General features: G+C 43.5%; 1 protein-coding gene and 1 non-coding gene across 3 annotated transcripts in view; one reads left to right on the forward strand and one right to left on the reverse strand.

The window, feature by feature from the left end:
- The window catches only part of LOC103183271 (mitochondrial intermediate peptidase), a 59,189-nt gene extending 42,952 nt beyond the window's left edge, over nt 1–16,237 (reverse strand). Inside the window, exons 1-9 of one of the 2 annotated variants that reach the window (XM_007900650.2) lie at nt 16,021–16,237; nt 12,982–13,155; nt 9,723–9,811; nt 9,385–9,471; nt 7,881–7,944; nt 6,285–6,467; nt 3,239–3,395; nt 1,957–2,005; nt 357–417 (exon numbers count right to left, since the gene is read on the reverse strand). In XM_007900650.2, coding sequence (XP_007898841.2) covers nt 357–417; nt 1,957–2,005; nt 3,239–3,395; nt 6,285–6,467; nt 7,881–7,944; nt 9,385–9,471; nt 9,723–9,811; nt 12,982–13,155; nt 16,021–16,182 — 1,026 coding nt within the window. In that variant the 5' untranslated portion in view covers nt 16,183–16,237. The remainder of the gene's footprint in view (nt 1–356; nt 418–1,956; nt 2,006–3,238; nt 3,396–6,284; nt 6,468–7,880; nt 7,945–9,384; nt 9,472–9,722; nt 9,812–12,981; nt 13,156–16,020) is intronic. The other variant, XM_007900651.2, reaches the window with a different exon arrangement.
- trnam-cau lies at nt 917–988 on the forward strand. Its single transcript has one exon. It is a non-coding gene; the product is annotated as a tRNA-Met (tRNA).
- Nucleotides 16,238–19,914: the final 3,677 nt, after the last annotated feature.

Raw genomic sequence — 19,914 nt, forward strand, 5'->3', positions numbered from 1 at the left:
CAAATGTAATTTTGTTGATAATAATTCAATGTACCCCAGACATATATGGATAAACACTATTCCCTTCTCTGTGATTTACCTTCTGAACAAACCATTCCTCCATTCATCCCCAGTATTATATTATAGCTTGAAGATTGACATTTCTTGTCAATTTAACAATGATTCTGCTGTTAATAGAACCATTGTCACTTTCCAGCTGCCCTCAAGGATTTAAGGTTCCCTGGTCAAGCAGAGGACTGTGAATATTATCAAAAATTACAAAAGAAAAATCCCACAATTTTCTTTTGTGGATAGAGGAAAGATTATAGTAAAGGTAAGCAATTTATAAAATTGATTCAGAGAATGAAAATACCTACTGAATTCCTTGGATTTAATTTTGTCTTCATTTCTTCCATCATTTTAAAATCTTTTTCAGTTCTGCAAAATGAAGTTCTGTTAATAATGTGGTCAGTGAACCAAAAGTTATTCTTACTTGTAAAACCAAACTACAACTATTCATTTAGCGAAGCACTAATGTGCTTGAAACTCAGGCTATTTAAGGAGATGTCACAATCCTGGCTCAGCACTACCACCAAGTGGAACTTTATCAGTTCTGCACTTAACCACAAACTACCACTATCCAAATGGCCATTTATCTGCATCAAGTGAACTCTGAGTGCAATCTTTGCTGAAAGTTTGTATTGTGCACGTATACAAGTTACTGAAGTGTGATGTTACCAGAAACTTTCCCCATGTACCCATTTTTCCTAATTTTCAAATAGCAGCGCAAGATGGGAGATCAAATCTAAAGATAAGTACAGGATCAGAAACAGTGTCACTGTTTAGGGGGATGAGACTTCCCACTGTGTGGGAAGACCTGTCAGAGACAGCCGGAGAACCACTAACTTGCCTGCACACTGTGGTGATGGTATAGTGGAGTCCTGTAGCTCAGTGGTGAGACCACTCGCCTCATAAGCGAGAGACCTGGGTTTGATTCCCAGCAGGGTGAAACCTTAAGCAAGTTTCCTTACTCCACACGCCTGATAATACTCCCTCAAAAAGAATTGGTCACTTCAATCCACGACTGTTTGCAGGACACTGCTGTGCGCAATTGGATGCTGCTTTTTGCCCACAAATATACAGTCAATTCACTTTACAGTATATTCTGTGAAGCGCCTTGAGATGTCTAGAAGACGTAAAAAGCGCTATATCAAATTCTAGGATTATTATTATTCCTGGTGGAAGATGATATTTAGAATTTAGCAGTATTTAACACTGCACAATATGCTTTAATCCATGCTGTTGGTGCCAATTTGTCCGATAATTAGGTTTTCTACTATATTCTAAATATTTCTGGATATCCAGTATTTCTCTACACAGCTATAACTCCCAATAACCTCAATTTCCAGAGCCTATGAACAGCAAAGAAAGGAGCTAATTTTAACGAAAGATATGGCACATTTCAGTTATGGAAACAAAAAAGATAAAAGCTATGAGCAGGCCAGCCACTATGTGACAAGTACACAGAAGAAAACAAGCATTATTCCATTGATAATAATAATAATCCTTGCATTTGATATAGCGCTTTTCACATCTTCCAGAAACCTCAAAGCGCTTCACAGAACATGAATATAAAGTGAATTGACTGTATATTTGTGGGTGAATTGTGCACAACAGTGTCCCACAAACAGTCGTGGATTGAGTGACCAATTTTTTTTAAGGGATTATTATCCCCAGAAAAGTGATCTGTCAATCAACTAACAACCGGGTTCCTACTTATTGCTAGGTAAACACAGGCGTGTGCGGTAAGGAAACTTGCCCAACATTTCGCCCTGCCGGGAACAGAACCCAGGTCTCTCATTTGCAAGGCAAGTGCTCTAACCACTGAGCTACAGGAATCAACTGATCAACATGGAGTGTTTTGCTTGAACTTTGACCAGTTGCACAAATGAAAGTTCCAGCATGTACAATACCAACCTATCAGACAGCCTTTCTGATAATTTTGTCAGGAAATACATCACGGTTTCTGAAAAAAATAAGACCCAAGCAAATGAGACATCCAGGTTGCTTTAGTAAATCTGTGTGTGTGTATTATATATATGTAACAAAATTACATTTATAGAGAGCCTTTCACGTTGGGAGGATGTCCCATAGCGCTAAACAGTCAGGCGTTGGGGCCCGAGCATGGGGGAGGGGTGATGTAGGGGTGAGGGTAGACAGAGAGGTGGGAGGGAGACCAAAGGCACGGTCGAAGAAAAGGGACTTGAGACCGGCCTTGAAGGAGGCGAGGGAGGAAGTGAGGCGAAGGGACCGTGGGATGGAGTTCCAGAGTGTGGGGGCAGAGAGGCTGAAAGCTCGGCCACCAATGGTAGGGCGGGTCGGGCGGGAGACATGGAGCAGGCCAGAGCTCGCTGAACAGAGGGAGCGGGCAGGTTGGTAGGGAGTCAGCAGGTCAGAGATAGGAGGGGGTAAGACCATGGATGGCCTTAAAGATGAGGACAAGGATCTTGAACTCAATCCTCTGGGGGATGGGGAGCCAGTGGAGTCGGGCGAGGGTGGGATTGATGGTCAAAATTGTAAGCATTGGGGATGTCCTCCCAATGTGTAAGGCACTATGTAATGTAAATTTATATTCAATTGTTGTATTATGAAAGGATTCGATAACTTGGATGTTGATATAATAATAGCAATAATCCTTGCATTTGGTATAGTACCTCCACATTGGGAGGACGTCTCAAAGTGCATCACAGAATATACTGTAAAGCAGTGACTGTTTTGTGGGCAAACAAAATATACCCAACATTGTTACACAAACTCCATAAAGTGAAGTACCAATTTTATTTGGGCGGATTGTTGGCCAGGACAACTAAAATAGCTGTTTTAATTCACTCCCTTTTTTATTCATCCGCTTTCCAACTCTTTCTCATATGCCTTCATGTTTTTACTCAAGTACATAACCATTTTCCACTTGAATGACTCCATTGATAGGTTGTTTCCACTTGTTGGTGCGCCCAAAACTAGATAGCATAGATACAAGATGGCTGGTAGTAGATCTAATAGGGAATTTAGGAGGAGATGCTTCGTGCAGAGGGTGGTAAGAATGTGGAACTCAATGTATTTAAGAGAAAACTTGATACACAAGGGAGAAAATAGAGGGGGGAATAGAAGGGATGGTGAAGAGTGAGCTTTTGTGGTTAGGACAAGTTGGGTTGAATGCCTATTTCTGTGCTATATCACTTGATGTAACTTTATGCATTACCTGGATCCTTTGCCATTGTACCTCGTAAGGCTCTGTGTGCAAAGCTTTCATAGCCAACTAGGTGCGCCAATTGGTTCCTGCAAGCCAAAAGCTGGTCCAAACAATGCAGCTGCTCAGGGTTTGGGTACAAGAAGATTTTATAGGCAGCTTCTCGCACCTACAGGTTAAATATAGAAGAATTAAACCAATGTGTTTTACATTCAAAAAATAATTTTCAGGTCAAACTAATACTATCATATCCAAACAGTTACAGATTTGATAAACTGATTCGATGAGGTTTGCCAGTTCTAATATATCAGAATGTCGTTTTTTTTAAAAATTACAAAAAAGGATACAACCCACTCAATCCTTCCTACTTTCTTCAATTTGACTCAATAGATTGCCATATTCACCCAAAAAATACAAAGTTACTCCACTTTACAGTATATCCTGTGAAGCGCTCAGGTATTTCCATTAATAATGATCAGCTTTGCATTTGATATAGCACTTTACCACATCATTGACACATCATAATATGCTTCACAGAATATACTGTAAAGTGGATTCACTGTGTATTTTGTTAGCGAAACAAGGAAGCCAATTGCGCACACCAGTGTCCCACAAACAGTCGTGAATTGAGTGACCAAATTTTTTTTGAGGGATTATTACACCTAGAAAGCCATCTGCCAATCGACTAACCACTGAGTTCCTACTTACTGCTAGGTAAACTGAGTGTGTGAAGTAAGAAACTTGCCTAAGGTTTCGCCACACCCGACAATTGAACCTTGGTCCTCTTCCTGACATGAAATCATAATAATAACAATCTAAGGCACTATATCAAAATGTAAGGGTTATGAAAAATTATCATTGGAGTCTACTTTTTCTGATCGCCAAAACTGGGTTTTCATAATGGGGTTTTGCACTGATTATTAAAATAGTAATAATTTTACATTATTAAAACAAGATATTAGGTTATAGATCCCATTGGCTTTAAAATGGATACCTTTGTTCTGCTATTATATTCTATAAAATGTATAACAATAGAAATTTCCAGCACAAAAGAAAAATCATTTGGTCAATCATGTCTATGCTGGCTCTTTGAATAAACAACTATAATAATAATCCTTAGTTTTGATACAACACTTCATCACATTGTCAAAATGTCTCAAAGCACTTCGCAGCCTTTACTATAAAATGTAGCAACTGTGCATTTTGTTAGCAAACATTAACCAATTTGCACACAGCAATGTCCCACAAACAGCCATGAAATGAATGGGGGATTGTTGGCTCGTGTCATTATTGGCCATCTGAACAGACAGATGGGTCCTCAGTTTAATGGCTCATCCGAAGGACAGTGTTTCCGACAATGGAATTCACCCCCAGCTTTGCATTGGAGTATCAGCCTAAACTGTGAGCTCAAAGTCGCTACATTTGGCTTGAACCCTTAATCTTCTGACTTAGAGGCAAGACTGCTGCTAACCAAGCCAGAGTGACACCTTGCAATACTTTATTATCGAATGCATTACTTGGGAATTAGAAGGCAGAGCAGGCTAGAAACTCCACAAACCTCACTGGATCAATCTGCTGTCAGGCAAGATGCAACTTTCCCTTTATTCCCTTCCACATATGTGGATTACCAGTCTTCTACAGCAATCAATCTAAGCATCCAGTTGAAAATAGATGAACTTCCCCAACTGGGGGGCAAATGCATTTGATTTGTATCCAGTATAGGGAATTGATACCTTCCAAACAGCATCAGCACACTTGATAGATTGGGTTGTATAAGTAATGAGAACTGCAAAGAAAATACGTTTTCTGATTTCAATTAGTTCTTATTTATGAGAATGTCTGTGGTCTAAATGTTCAATTTGTTTCTATTTAGTGCAATAAACAAGTTGATCAAAGTACCACAAGCAGCAAACCAATTTATAGCAAAACAAGCACATGCAGGTAGGTGTTCGGTAGCATTGGGGAGGACAAGTTTGCAGGGCTATGAGGAGAGCGCGGAGGAGTGGAATTGATTTGGATAGCTCTTAAAAGCTATCTTTAGGCACAGACACGATGGGCTGAATGGCCTCCTTCTGCGCTGTATAATTCTATGATTAACATTAGAAAATGCAATTATTTCTCACAAATGAACAAAATAACTTATGTTTTTATAGTGCTTCACAGGAACAGTGTTTGGATGTGAAGCAGAGAATAGGGAGGGGGAGATTAACAGTTGAAGAGGTAGGTTTAGGTGAGATTTAATGACAGTGAGAGAGGGGACAAGACAGAGAGGTAGAGGGAGGGACTTGTAAAGGGTGGAGTTGCTGACAAGCTCAGCACCAATGGTGGGGTAGGAGGGTGGGAAAAGTGCAGCAGGAAGAGACCAGAAGACTGAGTAAAGACACACAATGGAATTAGAATATACAGTGCAAAAACAGGCCATTCGGCCCAACTGGTCTATGCCGGTGTTTACGCTCCTCCGCCTGCCCTTCCTCAACTAAGTCTTCAACTTTATGCTAAAACTGCTCTAGTAAAATCAAATACAAGTACAAATTTGAAATCTAAGGAATATGTTAAAATAATCCATTTCACAGCTCCATCATATTTAGCAGCCCTCCCTCTCCTATGCTACAAAAAGAACATAGAATGGATGCATTTTTCATCAGAAAAGTGAAAATAAAGTAATACCCACACCTGACTGTTGTGTGCTAATTGGCTTCTGTTTGCCTAGAAAATACACACTTTGAGGTATATCCTGTGAAGCGCTTTGAGAAGCCCTCCTGATAGAGTGAAAGCCACTATATCAAGTGTACAACAACTGCCATTTATAAAGCACCCTTCATGCGGTTAGAATACTTAAATGTAAGTATTATTAGATTATTATTTCTAGATCATGTTTTTTTATTGTGCTACTAAAAGGAATCTTTAAAATGTCAGCTGTAATTACAGGATCCCACTGGAGAAAAAGAATTAAACCAGAGAAGTTCATTAAGAAATTAAATTACTAGCATATCACATATACAAGAGAAAGCATGTACCCCAAATGGTGGTTAGTGTGTTCATTGTGTAAGATGCCTACCAAATCATCAGGTGAGTCCGCGTGAAGTCCATTGACATAAATGTAATCCCCTGACATCGAGAACCAGTGAGTGAGGTTTTCTAGCATAGACTTCTTGGCAATTTTGTTGGGGAGATTAGTGCCTAAGAGGAAATCATTGTTCAAGTCCAGCAGTTGAACATTAAGTTGTACCACCCTTTTTCGCTGCAAAAACAATAACAGTATACGTGGGGGAATGGCAGATAGGCTCTTTGAAAACAAGCAAAGCAGAATTAGAGGCCAAACGTTTCATCATTGGTCATGCATTGGCGAAGAAGCATAAACAGCAGACAGGGAGGTAGCTAACAGTTCTCCTCCAAAAATCCCACAGCATCAAGTGAAATTTATGAATGAGATGAACAAAAAACAAAATTACCTCCCACTAATTACATCTGAAACACACCTACAGCTTCCTCATTAAATTGGAAGATTGTGGATTCAAATCCTGCTTAATCAGGGGCTTTGTGCTCATGATCCAGGTACAAAAACTTCAGTGAAGTGTTGGAGAGTGGTGCATTGTTGGTGATGCTGTTCTCTGGATGAGATGCTACTGTTCTGTCTGCCTTTTCAAATGAACATTAAATAATTCACAACACTATTTGAGAAGAGGAGTTTCTCCCAGTGTCCTGAGCAACAATCCTACAGTTAAAATGGTCATTCACCTCCTGGCTGTTTGTGGGACATTGTTTTGTCAACTGGCTGCTGTGTTCAAATATTTAGTCACAATACACAATTTACTGTAAAGCATTTTAAGATGTTTCAATATAACACCATATCAAAAGCAAGGATTATTTCTATTCCCATGTCAAATCTACTGTAAAATTTGCAAGTATTCTCCTTTCCGAAACTCTTCTCTTCCAGTCATTAACTGAGTAGTTCAGACAAAAGAGGATGTCGAAGAAATGTCCTTTCAATATGTATGCGAGTACCTAGAATTGTCATGTTGCAATACATCTCCTAGAGAATGATAAAGAGCATTTTTGTGAACCAAGCAAACTCCCACTTGACAGTACATACATCAGATACTCTTCTTTGTATGAACCATGAAATGCTTAGGAGTATTAAGGCAATTGAAAAAGCACTGAATCAATGTTTAATATTTATGGCATTGCCTTTTATATAGCACTTATAATATATGAAGCGTCTCAAAACCTCAAAATGAATTGCTGTAAAGTGTATTGACAACCTGCAGGCAATTTGTACTTAATAAGATTACGCAAACAACTAATAAGGTGAATGTTCGACCAATTGATCGGAGGATTGTTGACCTGGTCGAAGGGAGAAATTCCCTTCTCTTTTCTAATAGTGTCCACTGGAATACGCAACTTAGAGCTAGACTTGAGCTCAAGCCTCAAAATGGGGCTTGAACCCACAATCTTCTAACCCAGAGGTGAGTGCTGAATTAATAGATTTCTAATGCTGGATTTACAAAGCTATATTAAGAGAAAAGAATAAAAACACAGAACATTTTACTTACAGCATTTTCTTAATGATTAGCACCAAATAAATGTGCAGTCCAACACCACCTCTAAAGTAAACCAAATGAAACATGGAGACATATAGAGTATTAATAGTTACCTTTTCCTCATCCAAATGAATTCCACTGATCTCAAAGTCAAACATGAAGAGCTCCGCCACTCTCCTGAAATATGGAAACACAACATTTACACAGTGCTGCCATCCATTGGGACTTCATTTTTTGCAAAATCTTTAGTGATTACATTTTCAAATCTCAAATACTCAAGTTAAAACTGATAAGTATCTATCCAGTTACTGACACACAGGGGTTCAACATTTTCACAAGTTCAATTTCTTTTTGTCCTTTTTAGATCGGATAAAAGATTGTCCGTTCGAAACTGTCCATTCAACATAGAACTACATCAGATGCAAGTCACACCTTTTTAGTTTTTTTTAATCTGTTAAATGAGGCAGGAAACCTGCACATCAGCATCAATTATGATTTTCACTACAATTACCAACACCTCCACAAATCTCAGGAATAATAATGACATGATATAGCCTCGTTCAAAACCCTACAATGGACAAAGGGAAAGCTTATAAAATAGCAGCAACCACCAAGACTTCTACCAAACAGACTCCCTCATCATAGTGAAACCATATTTACATAAGATTTTTGTTTGCACATTAATTTGTCCCCAGTTCTCTTTGAAACCCTCAATTCCTTACAATACAATTTACACATACATAGTGCCTTTCATGTTGGGAGGATGCCTCAAAGCACTTTACCATGCTGGCTGGGCTGGAAATTGAGTTGTGGAGAGGGGAAAAATAATAATAATATTGAACAGAAAGTGTAGTTTAAGTCTATTAATAATATAATAACAATAATACACATTGGGAGGATATGCCAAAGCGCTTCACAGGATTTACTGTGAAGTGGTTATGTATTTATAGGCTATCGTGGCAGCCCATTCATGTAAAGCAATGTCCCACAATCATGAAATGAATTAACATTTTTTTTTATTTGGAGGAATTGGTGGCCAAGACAACCTCTCTTTGCTAATAGTGCCATGGGATCTTTAATGTCCCCCTGATTAGGCAGATGGGACCTCAGTTTAACATTTCATCTGATTAAGGACACATGCTGAATGATAGAACTATGTAAGGATAGATCTATTTTGCACGTCAGGAAGGATTTCTGAATTTTCAGGAGACTTAACAAGAGTCCACAATAATACAGGCTATACATAACCTCACAAAGCAGCCTTAATAGGCTGAATGATATTATTATCATTCATACCATTCTTACCATTATTATCCTTATTACTTGGTTTCTGGATAATAATCATTTTTACAAGAAAAGTTGACTCCCTGAATGCTCAGCATTATCAATGTTCCTCTCAGTTTCTGCCTCATCCCTCTAGATTTTGCCTGGGTGACGATAAACTAAAGCTTTTCTTTTATTTGAATAAAGAAAAAAAAGTGTGTAATTAAAAAGGCAGTATTTCAGATAACACCTTCCAGGACATGTTGGTCTTCTCACAACCCTGACAAATACTTCAACAATCTTGCTCAGTGATTCCAGGTGGAAAGAAGGAAGAAGAGCCCCTTCAAAGAATACCTGGTTTCTGGATCCAGGGAATCCATGATTTCTTTATTATCCAATAAATGTTTCAGACTTGTACAGAGTTCAATATTAGTGTTCAACCTAGAGAGCAATAGAACTAGAGTATGAGTAAAGTGCCACAATACAAAATTAAAATGTGTTTATACAATATAAAAACATGAAGGCATTAATTTCAATTCAACAAACAGTTATTAAGAATACATACAGATATGGAGTTGAGAAAACGTAAAAATTTTCTATGACTTCGGCAGTTACATAACGGCTCTTTTACGCACAAAGTTTACAGAAAAAACACTGATATATTTCTGCTATCAGTTCATAAAAACACATACTTCTCTACCATTGTGCCGATGGTCATGCAGGTGTCCTCCGCAGCGTGTCGGAATGCAGGATCTGGGTGTGCTACCTTTACAAAATCTGCCTGGTATCAAAAACAACAGTAATAAGTACTAAGGTAATGATACTAACTTATGATCAAACATGAATAATTCCTATTCCACATTCCATAGGTACATCATGTGCCCCATGTTGCTGTTCCAAATGGCTTACAATTATTAAATGATAGCATGTCCAACCACAGGAAGAAAATTATTCAAAGATACTACTTCACCCTCAGACCTGTGCATATACAACAATTTATATAGCATCCGTCACATCAGAGGACATCTCAAAGGGCTTCTCACAACTGATGAGGTGCCTGGGCTGGAGGAGAACGGTAGAAACACAATGCACTAGAAAAACAGTTTCAACCACAGAGCAGTCTAAATCCAGCTGAGAACAACCAAACTATTACAGCTTTGCCTTTAAGGTTCTCATTGGATTATTGGCTTTGCCAGTTCAGCCCCAGGAGCACAAGCTATTTTACATACACACCTTATTGACTTCAAAAGCATGAATGACTGAATTAAACCATTTTCAGAATTCAAACTCGGAACTAATCAGTTTCAATTCCAATGTTCAGCCAGTTTACCTAGATGTAAATTCATGAACTAAAACATTTAGAAATAGTAGAATAAGGACCAGACCATGAAAGGGAAAATTACCTACTTTATAAGGTTTTCTTCCATTGATGAGCATCCTCCACACACCAGTAGGGTCTGGCATCAGTAAGCCCATTTCAGCCAGGGGAAGAAAACAAATAAGATCACTTCTGCTGCTTCCTTTAAGACATGCTGTCTGGTCATTGTCAGACAATAATCCTCCTAACTCCTACATCATAGAACAGCACCACCCAGGCGGCAAGGTATTTGAACTGAAGTGCTAACTGAACATGACAACAATAATCCTGGCACAGGGGGCACCAAGATTACTTTACCACATTTGAGGAAACCCTTCAATCACTGGCATCAATTGGCACTTTGAATGCCCTCTCCCCCCACCCCTCTCCCTAACACTCCACATCAGGAACTTTCTGACTGATGCTTTCTGGAGCAGCCAACATAAGAATCGAGCTAATGTAGTAGCTCAGTGGTTAGAGCACTTGCCTCACAAGCAAGAGACTTGGGTTTCATTCCTGGCAGGGCGAAACCTTGGGCAGGTTTCCTTGCTCCACAAGGCTGATAATAATCGCTCAAAAAAACAATAATAATTTGGTCATTGAATCCACGATTGTTTGTGGGACACTGCTGTGCGCAATTGGCTGCTGTGTTTCGCCCACAAAATACACAGTCAATTCACTTTACTGTGAAGCGCTTTGAGACTTCTCGAAGACATGAAAAGCACTTTATCAAATGCAAGCACTATAATGCATCAATCTACACTGATGAAAGCAAAACAGGGCAAAGCATTCAGGCTCCAGCAATGATGTCTTTCATCTGGTCAAGAGCCAGGTCAAAGACTCCAACCAAAATGTTTGTGTTTTTTGTGTTCCAAATCTGCCTATTGTACCCAATTCTTGTAGTAAAGGCACACTGCTGGTACAGTCACAATAACCTGGATAGATCACTTTGTGATTACTGACTGTTTGAGATATACTTACCGATGTCAGAACCCAACAACATGTGGAGGATGCCAAAGGAATGGACGCAGGAAAAAAGTTTTAAAATACTGAAAAAAGTTTAAACATTTAAAAACTGCACACTAAATCTTAACTCTTCCCTTCCTTCCCAATTTGTGATAAAATCTATGTCCAACTAAAAGAAAAAAGCTCATATAACAAAACACACCATATTTGATAACAGGTAGCAATGGGTAGTATTCTCAAGAGTAATCTTTTTGGTTGGTGAGTATGCTACCTTATTGCAGATAAAAATTGGGCAGAAAATAAAAGTGAAATCATAAAGTAATGCATCAGTAACTTCGGTGATGGAGTAAGTAGCCTATAAGGGTGAATACTGGTTAATACTGTATTCTACACTAGCCTAACTCAATAAACCTACTGATAATTGTGAAGATCAAATGAATAATTGGGAACTAATGACTAATATCAAATTCTGAAAGCATTCATTGCAATAATGGTATAATACAATATAAATTTACATTTACATAGCACCATTAGGGATTTAATGGCTTGCAGGATGAACAACTTGCATTTATATAGAGCACTGCACACGGGGCAGTATCCCGAAGAGCTTAATAATGATGAAGCCTAAAGCTGAGTGGAAGGAGGAAGCAAGATGACGGGATTGAGGGAGAGTTCAATGCTTCAGGGCACAGTGGCTGAAAGCGAGGCCACTGATGGTGGAGCAAAAGGAACAAGGGATGTGCAGGAGGCCAGAGCCGATAAATGGACGATAAATGGGAATCAAACTTGACACCAAGGTTGAGTATAGGTCCGGCAAGTCTGAGGGATAGGCAGGGAGGGTTTAGGAGTTGATAACAACAGGTGAGAATATGTTGAAAGGAGCGAGGGAGGATGGCTTCAGTCTTGTCCATGTTTAGCAGCAGAAAGTTGGTGTCCACCCAGACCTTGATGTTAGACAAACAGGCAGTCAGAACATTGATAGAACTTGGGTCATGAACAAGGAGGAAAAATGGATTTGGGTGTCACCCTTATATATGTGAGAAATCAGGAAGCATTGCTATCACCACTTAGCTTGCACTATGGAAGCACCACTCATGTTACCTCAAGAAAAAAGTGACATCGGCAACAACCTGAATATTGGCATTTTTAAGCGCTTTTGACAGTCTCTAAGCTATTGGGCCCAGACGAATGTGTCATGAGGTTCTCCTCTATGAAGTCTGCAAACATTCTGCTGTATTTTATTTTGAATTGCTATATCATTAGCTTCTCTATCCAACCCCCAATTAAAAAGAATTAACAGTAAAATGAGTTATAAAACCTTACCGTATATTAGCATTATCAATGCTAATTGCATTGATTACCTGTTGCAAATGAATTAGTTACTTTACAAAGCACATTTGCTATTTCTTCTGATTTCAGAAAAAAAATCTTTTACCAAAGAAAAGATAACCTTCCAACATCCAGCTTTCCTCCCAGTTGATCATATTTTTCACTCTAGAGATTGCGATGTTTCCTGACTTCATTAAATCAGCACAGCAAGTTTTGACGAAAGGAGAGTCACAAATAATTATTTCAAATTATGAATATACTAGAGGCACTATCAACAATAAAATATTTTTATTGCTTACCAAATCAGCAACCCTGCAAAGGCTGTCAGAAAGTTTGTCGAAAATCTTTACGGTCTGAGGACCAGGTGGTGTGACACATGCTTGCTCCACCAGCTCTTCAGTTTCTTTCAATGCCTTTTCTTGTACCACCTGAAACCCTGCTGGGGTGCTCAGCTCAGAAACACCAAATAGCCCCTTAACAAAAACAATACAAAATGTGAACTCAGTACCAGGTTGGCTTAGCTTTTCAGCCCTATTCTGCAGTCCTTTCCCAGGCTCTGACAAAGTACAATCTGAAATCTTGTATGTGAATTCACATCATAAGAAATATCAAGATTGAAAAAGCCATCCTCAGCAAATGTCATCAACGCTCCCAATGTTTTTCGTCACTACTGCTTGCTTGATACTTTAGTCTTAACATTTATAACGGAGTTAAAAGGCACCTGATTCAAACTTCCACTGTACATGCAGAAAAGTGAATAACTGCTGAAGCTCCACATCCCCTCACAACAACAACAATAAAATTACATTTGTATAGCGTCTTTCACATCGGGAGGACATCCCAAGGCGCAGGACGGTCAGTGCTTTGGAACTGAGCTGGGGGTCAGAATCGGGAAGGGTGGAGTGCAGGGGGGGAAAGCAGGGTGATCAAAGGCACGATTGAAGAGGAGGGTCTTGAGATGGGTCTTAAAGAAGGCAAGGGTGGCGGGGCGGAGGGATTGCGGCATGGAGTTCCAGAGGGCGGGGGCAACTGTCAACTGTCAATGGTGAGGTGGGGAAGGTGAGGCAGGCCGGAGCCTGCTGAGCGGAGGGAGCGGGCAGGTTGGTAGGGAGTTAGGAGGTCACAGAGGTAGAGCGGAGCAAGGCCACAAAGAGCTTTGAAGGTGAGGACCAGGATTTTGAACTGTATCCTCTGTGTGATGGGAAACCAGTGGAATCGGGCGAGGATGGGAGTGAGAGGGTCACAAAGCCTGGTGCGGGAGGGGACACAGGCTGCAGAGTTCTGGATGATCTGCAGCCTCTGAAGGGAGGAGTTGGGGAAGCCGACAAGCAGGGAGTTTGAGGCTGGATGTTACGAATGTGTATATGAGCTCTCTGTGGGGGTCTTGGTAATTCAGTTCCTGAGCCAGTATTCCAGGGCACTGTTGATGACAGAACAGCCCTGGCTCATCGGCGGGACCTGCCAGGGCAGACCAGTCACTGGGGGCAGGGAGTCAGCCCACTCACCTCCTGCTAACCCTCCCGACCCACGCGCCCCACCATTGGCGGGAGAGCCTTCAGCCACTTTGTCCCCAACCTCTGGAATTCTATCCCCCAATCACTCCGCCTCACCCCCTCCTTAGCCTCCTTCAAGTTTCGCCTCAAAACCCTCCTCTTCGACCATGCCATCTCTTACCCTCCCTTCTCCCCCTCTGACCCCAGTTCGGGTCTCAAATGGTGTACACTGTGGAGCGCCTTGGGACATCCTCCTGACGTGAAAAGGCGCACGCTGCTGCTCTCTCGGGGGGAGGGGGGGGGGGGGTCACTCTCTCTCTCGGGGGGGAGGCGCTTGCTGCTGCTGCTCTTGCTCCTCCTCCTCAAAGTCCTAACAGGTAGGGTGGTCCGAGCTTGGACAGGCAGTGGAAAAGCTTGCCAGGCGGCGATATAAAGGCAAGCTATGCAGAGTTAGCTGCTTAAGGGAGAGAGTGCACATTCCCGTCGCGCTCTCTGGGGGGGGGGGGTGGGGGGATCGCTCTCTCTGGCGGGGGGGGCGCTCTCTCTGGGGGGGCGCTCTCTCTGGGGGGGCTCTCTCTCTGGGGGGGCTCTCTCTCTGGGGGGGGCGCTCTCTCTGGGGGGGGCGCTCTCTCTGGGGGCGGTCTCTCGGGGGGGGGCTCTCTCTCTGGGGGGGGGCGCTCTCTCTGGGGGGAGCGCTCTCTCTGGGGGGGGACGCTCACTCTGGGGGGGACGCTCACTCTGGGGGGGGACGCTCACTCTGGGGGGGGACGCTCACTCTGGGGGGGGGCGCTCACTCTGGGGGGGGGGCGCTCTCTCTGGGGGGGGGGGCGCTCTCTCTGGGGGGGGGGTGCTCTCTATGGGGGGAGGAGCGCTCACTCTGGGGGGGAGCGCTCACTCTGAGGGGGGGCGCTCACTCTGAGGGGGGGCGCTCACTCTGGGGGGGGGGGCGCTCTCCCTGGGGCGGGCGCTTTCTCTGGGGGGGGGGGGGCGGTCTCTCTGGGGGAGGGCGGTCTCTCTGGGGGGGGCGCTCTCTCGGGGGGGGGGCGGTCTCTCTGGGGGGGGGGCTCTCTCTCTGGGGGGGGCGCTCTCTCTGGGGAGGGGGCGCTCTCTCTGGGGGGAGCGCTCACTCTGGGGGGGAGCGCTCACTCTGGGGGGGAGCGCTCACTCTGAAGGGGGGCGCTCACTCTGGGGGGGGGGGCGCTCTCTCTGAGGGGGGGCGCTCTCCCTGGGGGGGGCGGTCTCTCTGGGGGTGGGCGGTCTCTCTGGGGTGGGGCGTCTCTCTGGGGGTGGGGCGTCTCTCTGGGGGGGCGGTCTCTCTGGGGGGGGTCTCTCTGGGGGGCGGTCTCTCTGGGGGGGGGCGGTCTCTCTGGGGGGGGGCGGTCTCTCTGGGGGGGGGGCGCTCTCTCTGGGGGGGGGCGCTCACTCTGGGGGGGAGCGCTCACTCTGGGGGGAGCGCTCACTCTGAAGGGGGGCGCTCACTCTGGGGGGGGGGCGCTCTCTCTGAGGGGGGGGCGCTCTCCCTGGGGGGGGCGGTCTCTCTGTGGGGGGGGGCGTCTCTCTGGGGGTGGGGCGTCTCTCTGGGGGGTGGGGCGGTCTCTCTGGGGGGGCGGTCTCTCTGGGGGGGGGCGGTCTCTCTGGGGGGGGGCGGTCTCTCTGGGGGGGGGGCGCTCTCTCTGGGGGGGGGGCGCTCTCTCTGGGGGGGGGGCGCTCTCTCTGGCGGGGGCGCTCTCTCTGGGGGGGGGGCGCTCTCTCTGGGGGGGGGGCGGTCTCTCTGGGGGGGGCGGTCTCTCTGGGGGGGGTGTGGCTCTCTCTCTGGGGGGAGGGGGTGCGCCATCAGCCACTCACCACATTCTTCCCGGACAAATCCGCCCTCCTGCTCGGTTTGGCATTGAAGGCCGCGGCCACCTGAGACCACGAGGTGCAGACATTCCTGGAAGATTTCACACGACGACATCGGCCGCCGCCGCCGACCCACCTGAAGGCAGAGAGAAGCGGCCGCGGCCACATCCCGGCTCGTTGGCCACCGAACCCGCACTGCGCCTGCGCGCCCTCACCGGCCCACCCGCCGGTCACACCAAGGAGGCAGCTTCTCCGCATGCGCGCCAGCCCGGCGGGTAGGAATCATGGGAGTTGTCGTCAAACTACTGCTCCAAGAGCGCGGCGCTTCTCCGCATGCGCGTCACCAAGCGAGGCTCATGGGAATTGTAGTCCTTTGGTCTCCTTTTCTCTTGCTCAATGATCTGACCTCCCCTTCCAATGATAACAATATGAATCATCCTTATATTTGATACAACGCCTTTCATGTCAGGAGGCCATCCCAAAGCGCTTCACATGTTTTTTTTTTTGGTCAGCCGGGTTGTCTGACACATGTGGAAACCCATCACCATGCTTCAGGGAATCCAAATCAAACTAAGAATTCCATGCGTCCCACCTCCACATGGAAATCCCAGAGAAAGATTGCTGGAATGGAATGTGCACTCTCTCCCTGGAGGGACACATCCTGCTTACCTATTTCCGGAAAGTATTAGGCGCAGGTTGGCAACAGCCAAGGCTTGGGGACCCCAGAGTATAAGTTGGGGTAACTGCTGGAATCTAACCAGCTAAACCTTCATAGTTTGCCATTGATATCGCTATCCGGGAAGCCTTCCCACTGCTTGTCCAGCTAAGACCACCCGACCTGTTAAGGCTTTGGCCTGCGGAGTTAACAGGAGCTGAGTGGAATGACTACCTGTCCTTCCAGGTCCTGCCGATGAGCCAGGCTGGCTGTGCTGTCATCAGCAGTGCCCTGGAATACTGCAAACCAGCTTGGCTCAGGAACCGGACTACTGAGACCGCCAGAGCGGGCTGGCTTGAATCTGACATTCCGTTGCCAGGCATGTCACCTTGGAGCCAGGTCAGCCCCAAGGAGACCCTGTTTACATCCCCCTCAAAGCGAAGATCATGGGAGATGTAGTCAATCCGCTGCTCCAAGGCACAGCGCTTCTCCACATGTGTGCCACCAAGCGAGCATCAGAGGAGTTGTCGTCTTGTTTCTCTTGTCATCTTACGCAGTGATCCGACATATCTTTTAATGATATAATCATCATCTGGTACAGTGCCTTTCCCCTCAAAAGGACATCCCAAAGCGCTTCACAGAATATACTGTGCAGTGGAGTGACTGTATTTTGAAGCTTTTTTGTATGAGATCTTTTCAAGAATACAGAAAAATAGCTTCAAAGTTTAGACTTAATTCAACAATTTGCAAAGTTCTAGACATTCCGAAATGTTAACTATGATTCGGGTGGAATTTTACCTCAGAGGTTCTGCAGATAACTGCAAACGATTCACTATATGATTCTCCACCAGGACTCCACTCGTTCCTCCTACCCCCTTGTTATGATGTTCAAATCACTCCACAGTAGTGCCCTATGCTAACTCTACAAACTCCTTCAACCAGACCAACTCAGATGCTCCCTTCACTCAATGGACACCAGCCTACTTCATACCCCACTTTATTCTCCCCCATACCATTGGTAAGCAGGCTTTCAGCAATTCTTCCCCCACTCTCTAGAACTCCATCCTAAAGTCCCTCAAACTAATTTCTTCCCCTCTTTCAAGGTACGTCTCAAAACCTCTTTCACTGTGCTTTCAGTCACCCCCAGCTCCAATCACCAGCTCAAGTGCCCAGCTGAGACATCCTCCCAACATGAAAGATGTAAATTGTAAATGTAAATTGTATCGTATTCTCTTACACAACAGAGCCATCCAATGGAACACCACGTGATCAGCAGTATCTAAGCCAAACATCAAGCAGAGAATAAATATTTAACCTACTGCTTAGGGCTACTTGAAAGTACTAAAAATATATTGTTCCCAGAATAATCAAAATAAAGAAAAAGCTTATTTTCTGTGTGAAATTATCTTCAGTACTGTCAGAAATCACCGTCAGTTGTAGAATAATAATAGTCCTTGCTCCTGTTAACTCTGCAAGCCAAATCCCTAATGAGAAGTATGGTCAAAGCTGTGTCAAGAGATAAGTTTATAATCTTGGGTAACACATTTATCTGTTCAATATCAATGCATTTGTTATCTGCCTAAATGGGAGGTAAAATACAAATGTCAAACAGATGCACAGATTAAAGCATCATTTAAATTTAAAAAGATTTAAGAGCTATGCAGCTTTTTATCTGAACTTGAAATTGGGCATAAGTCCAATACTGTGATTGGTTTTATACTGCAGAATAGAATCTGAGAGTTTTGATCTGAGTTAGTTTTTCTTAAAAAAAATTGTAACTACGCCACACAGCTGCATAATAGTGATCTAAGGTCTGATACAATACCTTCTGTCACTGTCATGAACAAGTGACAATGAACTGATCCCTGCAGTAATTCTCTGGAAAGCAGTGAAAGCCTTCTTTGGAGGTCAAGTAATTTTTTCTTTTTCAGGAAGCAAAGCCTCGAAAAAGAGATTAGATGAATGGAACAGCAATTGATAATAATTGAAGCAGTATCCTTTAAGCCTCTGGCACTAACAGCATGCTCTTAAAAGCAAAAGGATTCAATTGAACAATATAGGGTTCTATTGCGGATGTCAAGCCTTCCGAGACGCTGCCCCGGAAAGCGCTAGATAAATGCAAGTTGCTGTTGTTGTCAGCCAAAGAGCACTTTAGGCAAGTTTGTGAGTCTAATTGCACACGGTTTATCATTAGATTATTATTGGGTACGTTTTTAATCCACAGAATCTTAATCTGTTGACAATGGTAAAGAGGTTATGAAATTGTTTACATTTTGTAAAGGACTTGTCCTTTGGAAGGAAGTGGGAAGTAATGGAGAAAGAACGCACAAGAGAAGAACAGGTTGCGTAGGGATACAGTCTGGGCCCCGCATTAGAATTTGTCCATGCTTTTGAAGACACTGTGAGGTCTGTATATGATTAGCATTATCACTGAAAGTTTTGTGATGGTGCATTCACTTGTTGGGCTCTATCCCTTTCCTGAGAGTTTCTGTTTTTTTGTCACCCACATACCTGACATACATGGTGACCTATCACCTTACTTAAAAGTCTCAAAAGCAAACTGCTGAGAGTTCTACATATGTATAATTTCCATTTGTCTGGTTTCTGTTGAGATGTTCCCTATTAGGGAGGTAATGAGCAAAAAGATCTATAATCCCTGCAGTTGATAATAGTGCCTTATTACATCGTTGATGTACTTTTCTTCAGATTCATTAGCTATAATTAATTTATACTTTCTTTATACATTTTCATCTCTGGCTGTAGCCTTGTCCTGGAACGATAACTTTCCTTACAAGAACAACAAGAAATTGCAACCAACATCTTTATATGGCACTTTACCTCATCTGGACCAAAAATAAACAGCGGCGTCAACCACAGATTGCGTAAAGAAAAGTTCCTCAGTTGAAGTAGACCTAAATGTCTAATGCACCTCAAAGTCACAATAGCTGCTTGATATACATTTTGCGAAACACATTTTTGTGGCTTTCAACGTTGTAGGAGTTAGTCAGAATCATGGGATGTCTGGACAGTAAAGTATCCACAAGATCTATAACAATATCATTACTGATGCTGGTGCTCAGTTCCTAATTCCTGACTGAGACAGTCACATCCAAAGTGCTAGCCTATCTTTCTCTTTAAGATGCATTTTCTGAGTCAAATTGATTTATTCACCTAACCATAAGATTGGTTTGGATGAAAAAGGTCCTTCAGTCCATTTGATCCTAACCTTTCAGAATACCCCCATT

The sequence above is a fragment of the Callorhinchus milii genome, unplaced genomic scaffold (assembly GCF_018977255.1).
Source record: "Callorhinchus milii isolate IMCB2004 unplaced genomic scaffold, IMCB_Cmil_1.0 Scaffold4, whole genome shotgun sequence".
NCBI classification, from domain to species: Eukaryota; Metazoa; Chordata; class Chondrichthyes; order Chimaeriformes; family Callorhinchidae; genus Callorhinchus; species Callorhinchus milii.